Below are 16,448 nucleotides of genomic sequence, written 5' to 3' on the forward strand. Positions count from 1 at the left end.
AAGAAGCCAAAAGAAAAAGCTGGTTTATCTTGAGAAGATATACAAAAATTTAAATCTAAACTAGTGTTAATTAGGTTTTATTTCAACAGAAGTACATGAAAGCACCAAAACAGTTCTCTGAAGGTCAATATGGGTTTAAAATGGTATTCATATACTCATCTGTGCTTCTGGAAGAGTTGTCTCACATTCAGTTTCTCAAAGAATGTTTGGAAGATGCTGAGAGCAAGACAGAGAAAGCCCAGAGGTACTTCCATTGCTCTCCAGATTCTGAAAACAGAACACAGTGCCTTTTCCAGAAGGGCACATGCTTGGGATCTTAATCAAGCATCTATTTTCAGTTCTATGAAGGCTTTGTAAAGGAGGGAATATTGCTATAAACTTGATGTAAAAGATAATTTTCCAGTACCATTTAATTCTATTCTGCTTGTGAAGAAAGAATGAATTAGATTTTTTTCAACTGGTCAGTGTTGGTTTACACCACAAAATTAAAAGTAATTGCTAAGTAAAAATTACATAAATCAGGGACCTATATACCTTTTTCTACAGTTCATTAATAATTTTATTTCTGAATTTGTTGCATTCTCCAGCTAATTCTCAGTTATCCCTAAGGAAGAAGAGAGAATGTATGAATTAAACCTAGAGACAACCCCAAACTCTAGTTAGATGCTCTTTTTCACCAAAAGTGTTGAAGTTGCCAATACTCAAGAACTTTATTCTACTTTTGTTTTGTAATTTTCTTTCCAGAACCCACACTTCGGCTGAGATTCCAGTAAGCACTGATATCAATAAGAGAAGGTTGCACGAAGAGAATAAACTAAAGGCTTAATCCATAAACCTCTAGTAATCTTGGGAGATGCCCTTTACTTGTCATAAAACCATAATTAATACTAAAAAAACAGGACATTTTCTGTGTCTCTTTTTTAGCTGCTTAGTTTTAGGGAAAATTAAGGTAGATTAGGGAAATTTTTTTTGAAAAATGGGTACACTGGACCAATTAATGATCAAGATGTGAACTACCCATATCATGATGCTTTCCTTCTTTTGATTTCTTTGCAGTGAACACTTATGATTTTACAATATGACTTAAAAACTTTCCTAAACTACATGAAATCCAAGATATGTGGTGCCCAAATACATACAGACTATGGCCCTTCATATCCAGAAGCTTATGATCACCCTGCTTTTATTTTTTATAGAGCCTTTAAAAAAAAAAAACATGAAAGCACACATTTTTGTCTGGAGCAAATGAATTAGAAGGGTTGGAAATTATATTCATGAATCTGAATATAATCTAAAAATGGCACTATCAAAAAAAATCCCATGAGGCTCATTTTGGTAATACAATTTACTTATAAGGGCTGAATCAACAACAACAAAAAATTGTGGTCTCATTTTAATGAAATAAAAGCAGAGAAATAAAAAAAAATGCATGCTCTCTTAAATTCTTGAGTATGTTGTACTTTAAACATTCCTGTCATGTTTTAAAACAGCTATAAATCCTATAGAGCATGCAATTATTGCTTTTCAGAGTTTAAAAGACTAAACTGGAAGACTCATTAGCAGAATCAAGTATGATATGGGACTGCCCATCTCTCCTGACCATGCTATGATGTGTCACACAATTCAGCAGAGAGCGGCTGGGCACATCTAGCGCTTCCTTGCCATGGCAGGGGAAGGAACAGCTGAGTAGCATGCAGGCCAGTCAAAATTCACTTCGAAAGTGATTGTACATGTACCACTTGCTTGGGTAACCTGGGTAAAAGTGGTGGCCCGAGCCTCTGGCTGGTTAAAAAACACCAGAGCTGCACTCTTGATGGCTCCAGCTTGATTTTACCCCTGTGAGAAGTAAGAACGGTAAGTAGTGAAGGTCACGGTATGATATTTCTAGAATGTGCTTTGGAATTCAACTTCAGATAGATTCTTAAGAACATTTATTCCATATCCTAATCTAGGAAGACAATGAAACCTTTTAAAAAATTAAACTGTAAAAATTCATAGTTCTATAAATATTCCAAGAGATCATGATTACGTGAACTTTAAAAATACGAAAACAAACAAAATTCTACTTTTTATCTTGTCACAAGATTTGTGTAATTCCAAGATTTCCCACGATAAAAAGATCACTATTTTGCATTTCATACCTTTCATTCTCTTACATTTTTTTCATGCCAAGTTTTGTAGTTGTTTTCATACCAGCCTGTTTATGTTAGCGAGCCATATATGTGGATATAATGAATATAGATATATAAACATATATTATAAAAATAATATCAGCAATTCTTATCTTTATTTCTAACAACTTTCAGGGATCATTCCTTCTTAATTGTACTATAGCTAGATATGCAGTATTATGAAAATGAATGTAAAGAGTAGAGTGACTAGAGTTTTCAAATACTATCTAAGTTAATGATTAACTTACTGTTCCCTAAAGCAGATATATTACAAGCTTTTTAAATCACTTATTAATCTTTTAATGAGAAATGTATCACTCCATTTGTTTAGTTTGTATGATTTCTTACTTTGTCAGTAAAAAGAAAGGATATTCTGTGTTCTTCAAAACATAGCTCAATGTTCTTTTTCTATTTATGGTCAAAAAACTCAGAAGCATGAACCCAAGTGTTACTTTATGCATATGTTATTTTTCATTTGTGTGTATATGTGTGTGGGCAATAATTATTAAAAAAGAATAACCCAGCCAACGTAACTATGCATCTGAAACATGACCTGTGTTCACTGCCAGCAGTTTTCAGAAGTTCCAGGTTAAAATGAACTTTTCTGGAATTTATCTAAGCCTACTGTAAAATGTTAGAAAATGCTGATTTTTTGCTTTTTATTTTTTAGAAACATTATATTTTTAAACTTTGTGTGAGCATATATGAGAATTTCCTGTTAACGTTTTTTGTGCTAACTTTAAAAATCATATACAATTTATTGTTGAATTTATTTCTACCATGTGAAATAATTTGAAATTTTATCTTAGCTTTGTAAAAGTATTTGATTTTATATTTAGTTCGATAAATTTTCACACTATATATACATTTTAAACAATTTCATTACACTCTGTAATTGGTTTCCATGTACCCAAAATTTAGCTTGGAAGAGGATGAAAGGATTATAAAGAGTCACCTAAAAAGGAATTTTTGTTCAGATGATAAACTGTTTTCTAGACAGTGTGTCTCTATATACCAAATTTATGATGTTCTAGCCATTAAAAAGACATGGCAATGAGGTGGTATCTTTCTAGGCAGTCATTTGAAATATCTGCAGTCATTATAGAGTTTTTGAAATATTCTGGAAACCAACTTTTTGGTAGAAAGTAATTAAATATTTAATTTCCATAAATCCAATGTGATAAAACCTGTGATATTAATGTAACAGAATTTCTCTACCTCTTTGGTTTTTCTGCCTCTTCTTGACCCCAGATTGACCCCTAGTCTTGTCCCTAATCTTCCCTTATTTTCTCTTTATAATTCCTTCTTTGGTAAACTCGTCTATTTTTAAGGAGTAAGATAATTATCAAATCTGTTTTTAAACCCTGATTTCTCACCCAGCCTTTTCCCCCCAACATTCTCACTTCTAATTCAGTATATTCCAATTGACTTCTTCCCCTTACCACTTACACCTGGTAACCTTTCTAAAAAGGCCATTTCAGAGAGTGAAATTACTGTTTTTTCCAATTTCGTAGTCTTCACTAGTTTGTCAGATTGCCAGAATGTCTCAGTGCCCACACGTATTACCTTATCTTAGCCCAATATTTCATCACCTCTTTGCTATCAAATGGTTGTTACCACATTCCTCAAGATAAACCCTTTCATTCCTCACTTTGTTTTACTCATTGATATCAAATAACCCTTGCTAAAACATCACTTTCTTTTGCCCTTCCCCTGCTTCAGAACAAATAGCTCTGTATTGACTATGCAGGCAATTCTAAATTTTTCTACTTACTTCAGAGACTTTACAATCTGAAAATACCTGAATCACCCAAACAAATTTCCATTGTTTTCTCAACGAATACTTTATTCATGCTGATTGTTCCACTGCTGTACCTCAATACCAAGCTCATTCTCAACTGTGGCTTTCCTTCGGTAGGGTTTTGCTATGACTTTTTAATCATACATTTGACCCAAACTTGGAAGCCTATTTCGATTTTATCTCTTCCATTTTAGCAACTTGCTATGTTCTTGCTGTTCTTAGTACCTATAATTTTTATATTCAGTCCTGCAGGATAAAACTTTTTAATAGGTCTTTAATGATTTTGAGAATTAGTGTCGGCTTCCTCAAAGATGTTGAGATTTCCCAAAGGGAGATATGTTGTAGAGCTCTCCTTTAACTCTTTTTTACTCTTAGTATGCAGCAGAATGCTGAGTTCACAAAAAAAGTTCAATAATTGCTCATTAGCTAATTGTTATTTTTTCTTAAATCTTTTAAGTGATGAAAAATAAAATTAGACTGAATTTTTATTTTCTCAGAATGAGCAATACATACATTAGAATTGAAAGCTCAGTAAGTGGACTTCAAGTGGAATTCCAGGAATATTATACATCATTTTGTATATGTTTTTACCTTTAAAAAATATTTTCAAATTTACCATCAAAATATATCTCAGCAGCACCAAAATGCCAGAAAGAAAGGGTCAGGAGCTATGAGTTATGACATTGTCAACTACTTATTACTTATACAAATTCTACAAATACCATTCTTAAAAAGAGAAGTTTTTAAAATATGCTCACAAAATCAGACACCATTGGTCTGATTCCTGTGATGCTAATATCATACCCTTAAGCTAAAATCTGTCTTATATAACTCTGTGGTAGACTTACTTCCCACTGGTGTATTAGAAGTCCAAAATTAAGTAATAGTAAAAAATTTTAATCCTGTTCTCCATAACACAAAATTGCAGAATTAATACCATTAAGCTGCCATTATGGGATTCTGTGAATTCTAATCATACAGTAAGAACAATTCCCTTTCTCCTTTGTTTTATTTTGAACAACTTGTAATGTAAGTAAGAGCAGCTTTTCAATTTTTACCTCTTTAACTATAATCCTCAAGTGGAGCGTTTCTAAGTAGATCTTAGCATTTTCAAGTTAATCTGGAACACTTAGTGGATTTGCTTACTCTTGACTGGGCAAAATTCAGTCAGTGCTACTTGCACTTTCCAAATATGTGTAACACTTCCACAAATGTATAACATTCTATCATAGTCAGTAAAACTTTCAGAAGTAAACAAAAACTACATGAAAGTTTCACATTAAAAAATTCAGAGCAAAACCTAATATAGACAGTAAGGAGATGATACTTTCACAACGATCAATAAAATATGGTTCTTTGATTTGTCTGAAGAGTATAATGCAGTATATGGAATAGAAGGTATTAAATATGGTTTATTTTTTTGGCAGGCCACAATTTTAGCCAGATTTTCAAACTATCAAGAAGATGAATATACAAATTATTGAGAATGATGATTTCCTTTTTAAAGCTGGAATTTCTATGAATAAATTTCCCAATAAAAAATATCTCATAATTTTCCAACACTGCTCTTGGAAAGTCATATGTATGACTTTCAATATACTTTGTAATAATGCACATAAACACAATAAAATACCTAAGTAACCATAATAGATGGTTATTATAGGAAAGGTGACAAAAACTTTAAAAGCATTCTTACCTCTTTGCTTTCTTCTAGTTCTGACTCACTGCTAAACTCTTCAGTATTTAAGTTTTCGAAGTCAGACTCTCCAACAGCAATTGGCACTGTTACAGTGAGGCTAGGGTTGTTTATGAATGACATGTAATCATTTTCATCGATTACGTATTTTTCAACACTGCTTCCGGTACCTACACCACTGGTGGTTCCATTCCCATCTTTAAGATAATTAAGTTCTTTGCTTATTTCTATTCCAGTATTATTGGATATGCAGCTGTCTATTTTGTTGCCTTCATGGATCTCTATAACTTTTGGCTTTCTGAAAAAGGTTTTTCTGAAACACTCTCGTATCTTATTTTTCACATAATCAATTCCCTTTTGCATCCTTCCTACTGCAATCTGGAGATTGTTCATTTCATTATCATCATCTGTAGCAGCAAGATTGTCTGAACTAAATGAACTCAACAATAAGGCCAGAAAGAGGTTCAGAACCTAAATGAAAAAAAGAAAATTTATTACATTAATATGAAGTATGCATAAAATAAGAACTTAAACAGGGAACTCATAGATCTTTGCTAAAATTAATTCAACAAATGTTTCTTGAATGTTTACTGTATTTTAGACAAGTGTCTTAATCACACACTATTTAAAGGACCTGACACTGTCTACCTGCTGTAAGGGCAATATGATAAAACAAGTGCCTTTTCTTTCATACCAGGAGGACAACAGGAAACCAGAACTTCTAAGACTTAAAGTTGTCTACTCAGGGTTGCCAGTGAAGGGGAAAAAATTCCATTTTGATGGGTTTGGCCAATGAGAAAAGATCATTTTAGTCATTTTACTTCATATTATTGGTTTCTCTGGAGAATGTCTAGCTTCCTGTGTATAAATAATGAATTTATTTATTTTATAGCCTGGCAATATGTGTTAAAACAGTATAATTTTAATGTAAATTCCTTTGTCCAGTGGTTAAAAATTTATAACAATGAAAATTTCTAAATGTGAATTGTGTAAGGTTAACACATTTCCCATCAAAGCAAGAACCCTAGTTTGTTTCCTTATTTCTGTATCAGATTTTGTTCAGAATCTAGAGCTTCCTAATTTACTATTCTGAAAAAAATTGCATGTCTATAGTTATCTCACATTCTTTCAAGTGGTCTTATTTGAAGTGTGCCTCAAAGGAAAGATTCAAGTATTATGGCATAAAGAACACTGTGTACACACGTAATTGAGGAATGTAAGCATTAAAACACATAAAAATACAAATTGTGCTTTTACATTAGTGCTTTTAAGTCAGAACTGAAAGTAGCTTCTTAACTCTGGGCACTGTCCATATATGTGAATAATTTAAACTATAATAATTTATTTTCTTTTAATAAAACAAATTCAGGGAAGGATACATTTTGTCCCCTTCCAAGACATTTGAATAGTTACAATGCATAGCTACAATGTAATACTCTATTCTCTTGAAGTTTATCTTCAAAATTTGGTGAAATGCAAAATAAGCCAACAGTATGAACTATGATTGTGTATGAATAAGCCAAAAGTATGAACTATGAATGTGTAAGGAGCAATTTCAATATAGAATAGACAGTTAAAATTTTGGATTTACTGGAGATCATTTTCTTAACAGTAGTAATAGGGTAAAAAATAGTTCAGGCCATAATGGTAATATGGGGATAAAACTAGTCTTCATAAAAATATTTTCTTGAAAAACAAAGAAAAGAACTAGTATTTTTGTTTCCAAACTTTCACAAATACACTTCAGTTAATCCTCAAACCAACCATAAGATTTCAGCTTTCTTATTTAGCTGTCATAGCTGGGAAACTTCAAGCTCAAAGAAGTTAAGTAACTTGCCCAAGCTCAGAGTGCTAGTCCTGGGATTTGAGTCTAATTTATTGATGATGAAACCAGAGCGGTCTATTGCATCAGGCTACCGTGTGATCTTGTTCTGAATTATGCACATTTGTAATATATACGTACCACAAGGTTTCCAATGACCATGACCAACATGAAAACAATAAGGCACATGGTTTGGCCAGCAACCTCCATACAGTCCCACATGGTTTCTATCCACTCTCCACACAACACGCGGAACACAATCAGGAAGGAGTGAAAGAAGTCATTCATATGCCAGCGAGGGAGTTGGCAGTCACTGGAGATCTTGCAGACACATTCTTTGTAGCTCTTACCAAACAGCTGCATGCCGACCACGGCAAAAATAAAGACGATGATGGCCAACACCAAGGTGAGATTACCTAAAGCCCCCACAGAATTGCCAATGATCTTTATCAGCATATTCAGCGTGGGCCAGGATTTTGCCAACTTGAAAACTCGAAGCTGTAATTAAGTGAAAACATACCCTCAGTAGTAATCACAATATAATTTTGGAAGTTAGTTAGAGAGTGCTTTGTTAATATGCCATATTGTAGACCTACCTCTGAGGGATATAAAATCTCAAACCATACTAAAATTCAAATCCAGAAAAAATAGTTAGTAATACACAAATTGTAAATCAAATCATTAAAAGCAAAACTAAAAAGATAAAATATGTCAAGATAAATAAAACAGTTCTGATTGATCAACAGATATATCCCTGAAAACACATTAATATTTTGATTAGAGACATATAAATTGAATTTAGAAAACTAATGTCACCCTCAGACTATATTTTAGAGTAAAAAGAAATATGAAAAGTATGTTACATATTTTAATGGATATTTATAAAATAAAACTAAAATGAACTAATTTGATGAAAAATAAAGGCTTCTTTTCAATTTGAAAAAATACACATTTAGTTTGCAATTAAGTTTTATACATTTTTAAACAATTTTTTGCCAAGTTTAAAAAAGTTTGTTAGACTATTGTTTAAAATGCTAATGGTATTAAATATTTTCCTATAAGTTCCTTTAAAGGAGTTCCCATTAATATAAGTAAGGTTGATAAAAAGCAAAGGCTAATTGAGGCCTAGAATTATTATTTGCATTTCTTTAAAGAGTTGAAGCAAAAAAGTTTTTTGAGTGAATTTAAAACATAGTTTTATCATGGTTTTATAACAATGATTTCCACCATGTTTATCATTCTTAGAAAATAGTCACACTTAGCTTTAAAGAGAATGTTTATGTATCTTCTTAGAGTCTCACATGTATTGGTATAGATTTAAAATATTATTAATAGTAAATGTAAGATACGCACTGATTCATTTTCAAAATAAATTTTATGCCAGTGATGAATATAAACATAGTCTAAGTAGATACCAGTCTGAATGATCTCAGTACAGACAATCCCTCCACATTTGCCAGGCCAAGCTCCATCAAACTAAGGCTGACAATAATTCCATCAAATATATTCCAGCCTTCTTGGAAATAATAATATGGATCCATGGCAATGATCTTGAGAACCATTTCTGCTGTGAAGATCCCAGTGAAAACCTGAAGTAAAATAAAGATCACAAACACTGAAAACCTTTAGACACTGTAAGAATCTGTAAAGAATATGAAATAGTCCTGAATAAAAATATTTAACACTTAAAATGGAGAAATGTGACAAACTGATACAAGGTTTAACATATTTTTCCAGGAGCTAGATCTCCAAGAAAATGCTGATTTTAAAGCATTTCCTCATTCATATTGTAAATGTGATACTGAGTAGTAACTACTGAATTACTGCCCTTTTTGGTACACCAGATTTCTCCCATAGCCACAGTGAATTTTGTTTTTCATATTACTGCATTAGGAACAAATCTATATATTAATTGAAGTTACTCTAAATGTATTTTAAATTTGGTAAAAACCATATTTAATTCTTGATTTTTGTGGGTTTTTAAAAGGATACCATCTTATTTCTGTAACTTCGTAAGTATTCCTAAAATAAGAGTGAGTTTGCCACAGATGTTTTATAATAATATTCTCTGGATGCATGCCTCAGAATTAAGGTTAATGGATTAATAGAGCAAGGAGCTGCAGACTTAATTGAAAGCAGCAGGAGTACATTCTCAGTATGCATATACCCATAATTAAAATTAATAAATTATTTGAGTGGTTGGATGAATGAATGTGTTTGACAATAGAAACAATGAAATAAACTCAGAATTTGTTTTTTAACTCAGAACCACAGGCTAAGAGACCCAAGGGCATGAAGAGTTATGAAATTACTCTTGCAAAAAATCTTTTAAAGCAATTAACCTAATTAACAATAAGTAAAAGCTGCATTTTATGACTATAAAGTCAAGCTTACCATTTATAAGGTAAGTCAGCCTTTACCTTGAAGGAACTCTGTCAAAATAACAGTATCAAAGTTATTTAAATTCCTAAAATACCATGTTAATTAAAACAAATCATTATCTGCTCTTAAAAATGTATAAATGCAGCTAACATAGGAGCAGTGGGGTGGTTCAGTAGTTTAAATGCCTGACTCTTGATTTCAGCACTCGTCATGATCTCAGGGTCCTGGGAGAAGTGGAAACCTCCCTCTCCTGAGCTCAGCAGGGAGTCTGCTTGAGGATTTCTCTCCCTCTGCCCCTTCCCCAATGCACACGCCCTCTCGTGTGCCCTATCTCTTTCTCAAATACGTAAATCTTAAAAAAGAAATTAATCTAGTAACATATTATTTTCCTAAACAAAGAAATACCTTAGGGAAATACCTAATATATCAAATATTTAATTAATATTCAAATATATTAAATAAATAGAATATATTATATATTATCTATAATATAATACATATTATAGATAATATAATAAATATGAAATAATTTAATATATCAAATATTAATAAATAATTTAATATATCAAATATCCTAACTTGTCTTGTTTTCTTGAAGAAGCTTTTTGTCTCTTGAAACTCAGGTTATATGCTTCTGTATCCACTCATTCATTCGGAAAAAAGTCTGTTGAACACCTAAATGGAAGAAATTTTGCTGGCCTTTGAAAATATACTAGTAATTAAGGTATACCTACTCAAGACTGCATAAACCTAGTTCATTTAGGCTGATAAATTTCTTATAGACAATGAATTTATAGGCTTCCTTTAATAATCCAGCTTCTTTAGTAAGGAGATAAGTTCAGTGAAAAGTTCCTAACCTATTGTACATGATGACACATGATAACAGCAAAAGTGTAAGTTTTAAGGATGGAGATTAGAATCAGCCTGGGAGTCTGGATCAAGAATAAAGAAATTCAGGGCATTTTGAGTTGTTATGGGAGGGCACAACCCTTAGGATGATCAAATGTTTGGGAATAAACTCTTATTTCAGGAATAGGAAGGTTTTCCTATTGAGTATTAGTGAGGAAAATTCTGTTGATGTACATTAAAAGGAGAAATTTTCATTCTGAAGGCAGAGTATTGGTCAGTTTACTCTGCAGAACCTCGACTTGCCCAGACTGATGTTCCTTTTTTTTTTTTTTTTTGTAGTGAATTTGATGTAGCTGTAGTCTACTTTTGCTATATTATTATTAGCCTCTTTTTTTTTTTTTATTAGCCTCTTTTAAAAATGGTTTTAGTTTTGGGGCACCTGGGTGGCTCAGTGGGTTAAGCCACTTCCTTCGGCTCAGGTCATGATCTCAGGATCCTGGGATCGAGCCCCGCATCGGGCTCTCTGCTCGGCGGGCAGCCTGCTTCCCTCTCTCTATCTATCTCTGCTTGCCTCTCTGCCTACTTGTGATCTCTCTCTGTCAAACAAATAAATAAAATCTTTTAAAAAAATGGTTTTAGTTTTATTATTCCCATGCCTTTGGATACACATCTTTAAATATTTTTTGTTGTTGTTGTTGATTGGGTAGGGAAGGTGAAATTGAAATGTACTTAAAGAAAAATCATGGGAAATGATTTAACATTTATGGTGTTCTTTTCTCTCATCTGTCAAATGAGGGTATTAATTGAGATGACATAAGGTCTGCATCTAAAATTCTTGGATTTCTGTCAGCAATGTACTGCCTATCAAATTTTATGGAAGTTGGTGTACACACAATTATTACACAAGACCCTCCTTATAAATTGTTGGTTTGGAGACAAGATAGCTTTATATTATAGTAGGAAAGGAGTTAGATGGGCTGGATAGCACTCTCTAATTGATGCGAGATGTCTCCAAGTGAATTTAAGGGTTTGGCTCCTCAGTTTTTTATCATTCAATAAACAAGAGCAATTTTTTCCTTCAAAGAGTTATCATGTCCTTTCCTGAGATTTTAAATTCATATCCTATACCATACCATTTAATTGAAATAATTTTCCTAATTGTATTTCATTAGGCTTTTATTTGCAAATGACCTGTAAGATCCTTAGTACAGGTACTATGTTCTGACTTCCCTTCAGGGTCCAGCAGAATAAGGGGATATGAACTCTTAATCACTGGTTACAATGAGAGTTATAGTAAGAATAGTAATCAGTGTAAGGAACTACAAACCTCTATCTGTATTCCCTGAAGAGTCACCGGTTAGTTGGGAATGTTTGTATGATAAAGAGGTTGTCTAACCTGCTATGATTGATGGAAGATTTCTTGCTTATAAAATCTCTAAGGTGGGTGCACCTTATAATGGTTATAACAAAAACAAAATAGAGCATCTTAGAGAAACTTAACAGATATTTGAGGTCTCCTGATACTCAGATTTGATCAGTCAATCCAATTAGTAGAGGACTGATGTAATTTTTATGTGTTCCAGAAACAGGATACAAATGGGGCACATTGATCTAAATAAACCTGAAATTTCCGCAAGTCTTTTACAAGATGTCCGTTTGTTAACAATTCAACCCAAACCTAGATGTCCTTATTTATAAGGTATTTTGCAATCATTTGAGTAGTAATAATTACTCCACAGAAACTAAATTTGTTTAAATGAGCAACCTATAAACTCCATAAAATATGCAATGCAACCATCCATAGTGGATAATGTAGTCTAAAGTTAGCTAAGTACCCATGATATAAGGAATATATTCTCTCCCTCTCCCCCACTTCCCATTTTTTCTTTTTCTTTTTTGTCTTTCTCTGTCTCCCTATGTATTGATTTTTTAATTATTTAATGTATAATTAAACATAGATATAATTTTCTATACATAGATACAATTTTCTATACATAGATATTTATGATAAAGCTTGTTATGGATATAAAATAAGATAAATGGGAAACTATGAAATGCCTTATATGTATGATATTATTATTAATAATAACAGGAGCTTTCAGCTAATAGAAACAGTTTACACATTTTCCTACTTTTATGGTTAGCAATAGTTAACTCAGGTCTGTTTCCTATCATGTGCACTCTTTATCTTGACGAGCCTTGTATCCCCATTGCTAACCTCAGCATAGCAGTGGTTTTACCATAATCTGTCAGTCACCAGTCTTCCACCTGCTTCTGTACCTCATTATCTCCATTGCTACACATTAAGTTACAGAATTTTGGAACTGGAAGGGACATAAAAATCATCTTGTTCAATATAGTCTACTCATTGGAAAACAGACCGAAGATCTAAATGGCTTTTTCAAGAGCACCAGTTATTTAGCACGGACTATTGGACTTAAACCCAGATTTGGTGCTTTAGTCTAGTGCTTTTCCATTTGATTTTCCTATAATCCAACCTCTCTTATCCTGTGCTTCCAAACTCTTGTGTTTCAACTTTGGAATTCTATAAAACCTCAATTTCCTGTTTCACTCTGGCAAATTTCCAAAATTTCTTCCCAACTGTTCAACTTCCCTAACTGTACAGTATCTTGGGAAAAATACAGGAGCTAGAGAAGACTGTTTTCCATCAGTATTTTGGAGAAAGGTTACTAGCATATATTAGAGGAAGGAAATAGTTTATTGAGCACATGCTAGATGCCAGGCTCAGTATTGTTTTCATATTACCTCATTCGGCCTTCACAACAACTCCGGGAGATGGGTATCATTATATCCATTTCAAAACAGAAAACAAGGACTCAGATTTTTTATCAGACTTGTCCAGATGCTACATTATTAGTAAGCATTGGCAATGAAGCCAAATCCAGTTCCACCTAACTCCAAAACCCATATTCTTTCATGAAAACATGCTATTTTAAGCAGCCCATATGGGTAGGAAACAACCAGTTGGTTATTTATTGAGCTACAACCATGTAATCACTGTAGGAGATACAAAGGAAAAATGGACATAACCTTGAAGAATTGAGGGGATTTGAGTCAGAACACTCTAGATGAGAATGTAGAAAATAGTGAATATTTTCCCATATGCAAATATATAAACATGTGGTGTTTATGTGGTATAGTGACATGGCTGTTCTGATGGGCCAATCGTGGCTGGTTAGGAAACAATGGACAATAAGATGGTATAGAAGGATGGGATCAGAGGGGGAGTCTTAAAAATCAGATAGGACTGTTGAACCATAAATACAGATAATAAATACTTCAGCACAGTGCAAACCTATTGAGTGCAGAGTCTTAAAAATATTATTTTAATCGTAGTTATAAGACTAAAAAAGAGATACCTTGAAAGAAGAAATAATGAGTCTTCTATCAACTTGTATATAAAAAATAAAGGAAAAGTAAGTCAAAATGGCTATCAGATTTCTATCTTTGAAGTTGAAAGGCTCTTTGAAGCTGGAAGGCTGCTACTAGAGGTAACACAAGACTGAACTGAGTTAGGACTTTCAATAAGCTGTGAGAAAGATGATCTTTCAGCTGTCACATGTTGTGTTTAAAGTTATCCTTAAACCACGTTCTGTAACAGTTGGAAATATAGGACCAGGACACAGCTTATACCACAAGAGTAGATAATTCCTACAGTTGCTGATTAAAGTTATCCTTAAACCACGTTCTGTAACAGTTGGAAATATAGGACCAGGACACAGCTTATACCACAAGAGTAGATAATTCCTACAGTTGTTGAGTATATAAAAACATTGAGTGGAAACATAGCCTTAGTAGACATAAGAAGTCCAGAAAAGAAGGCAGACATGGAGTGATTGGAAAGATCAGAGAACAATCATTAAAAAAATCCATTCACAGTTGCCAAAGACGATGAAAATCCCAAGAATCTGGTAGGTGTTCTACTAAGTCAAACAATGGAATAACGTTGAGGTCACTTACTAGGTAGACATTTGTGTCATTGTCTGCCCAGTATTCCTTTTTCAGCTTTTCTTGGGAATTGTTCCTCCACCTGTATGATTGCTCAAGTCTGTCATGTTTTCACATGGCTCTACCTTCTGCCCCTGATTAAACCAGAGTTGGGTATCTGACCTAAGCTGTGCCAAACAAGAGTCCTATCGTGAGTGTTTGAAATAGAACTGAAAAAGAGAGAGTTTTTTTTTCCAGTGCAGAGGTTACAAGATGTAAAACCAATGCGCTATGGCTGAGCATATTTCCTGACCCAGAGACAAAAGATGAAGTGAACATTTGGACTACTTCCAAGCTCTTGGTTAAAGCATTTCCTGAAGCCCAACTGCAAAATTTCCTTTTATATGGTTTTGTAGTTCATCTTTTTCTTTCCATTCTAGGAGTCAGTTTTTAATTTTCCCTTAAGCTAGTTTGAGTTTGTTTCTGTCTTGTGCCAAAAAGGTAGCTCTCGAGTAATCCTTCTCCTACTTGTTTAACCATTTCAATTTTCTCATATAAAGGAGGAAATGTACTTGTCCACATACACCTACATAGATGCCTGCTCAAATAATTTGAACCAAAACTATGGCTAAATTACAAATTCATTTTCACCAACTATTTCTTCTCTCATGTAAATTCTACTGAAGGAGTTTATTAAGTAATTCAGTTTGAAACAACTCTCCTCTTTTAGCAGAAATCAATCTTCATATATTTCCTTCAGTGCACATGATTTCTTCAGAGGATGTGTATATTAAAACTGTATTTTTGTGGAGCCAGAATTAGATTATGATTTTTCTGGACCTATATTTCAGCAAGAATGATGGTAAAAACTTTAATGAGCTTGCAACTGGTAAGACACCATGGTCAATTAGCATGGACTTTGGTTTGAGCAATCAGCATTCATACCAGTTGAATCTTATTATTTATTTATTTATTTATTATGTTGAAAAAAGATTTTATTTATTTATTTATTTGACAGAGAGAGAAAGAGAGACAGGGAGAGAGGGAACACAAGCAGGGAGAGTGTGAGAAGGAGAAGCACCCTTCCTGCTGAGCAGGGAGCCCAATCCTAGACCCTGGGATCATGACCTGAGCAGAAGGCAGATGCTTAACCACTGAGCCACCCAGTTGCCTCCACACATTGAGTTTTAGATCTTATTGCTCAGATTCCCTACACAGCACAAATGGATTTTTTCCTCTGGTCTATAGCTCCCACTCCTACCAAAGGAAATAAGTAAACTGTAAATGAACTTACCAAGTTTCCTACAGTCAAGACACTACTGAATTGACCGGTCATTGGGTAGTGCTCCATGGCCATAAAGAGGGTATTTAAGACAATGCAAATAGTGATGGCCAGATCAACAAATGGATCCATAACAATTAAATTCACAAGATGCTTTACTTTTAACCATGCATCACAGCAGTCCCAGATCAAAAACACGTTGGCAAATCTGTACCAGCATGGTGGACATTTCTGTCTAGATTCTTCAAGTTCTAGGGGAATAATAAAGAGGAAGAATGGTAAATAACAATAAAAATGAATTGTTGTTGCTATAGATTATACATTGTTTTATAAAATCAGTGCTTCTACCTGGGCATGGATGTTCATATCACTTAAGTAGCTTAACACTTGAGAAGGCAATCCCATTAGATATTTTCACAAAATATTCATTAAAAATATCATATAAACATATAAACATCTTTCTCCTTTAATTAAATACAGAAAATAAACACCATCAA

General features: G+C 33.3%; 1 protein-coding gene across 9 annotated transcripts in view; it reads right to left on the minus strand.

Annotated features, from left to right (window-relative positions):
- The window catches only part of SCN3A (sodium voltage-gated channel alpha subunit 3), a 109,615-nt gene that overhangs the window by 26,127 nt on the left and 67,040 nt on the right, over positions 1 to 16,448 (minus strand). For all 9 annotated transcript variants that reach the window (XM_032355814.1, XM_032355813.1, XM_032355812.1 and 6 more), the window contains 4 exons: positions 15,964 to 16,202; positions 8,906 to 9,079; positions 7,632 to 7,988; positions 5,669 to 6,139 (listed from right to left, as the gene is read on the minus strand). In XM_032355814.1, the coding sequence (XP_032211705.1) occupies positions 5,669 to 6,139; positions 7,632 to 7,988; positions 8,906 to 9,079; positions 15,964 to 16,202 (1,241 nt within the window). The remainder of the gene's footprint in view (positions 1 to 5,668; positions 6,140 to 7,631; positions 7,989 to 8,905; positions 9,080 to 15,963; positions 16,203 to 16,448) is intronic.

This window comes from Mustela erminea, chromosome 8 (assembly GCF_009829155.1).
Source record: "Mustela erminea isolate mMusErm1 chromosome 8, mMusErm1.Pri, whole genome shotgun sequence".
Classification (NCBI taxonomy): Eukaryota; Metazoa; Chordata; class Mammalia; order Carnivora; family Mustelidae; genus Mustela; species Mustela erminea.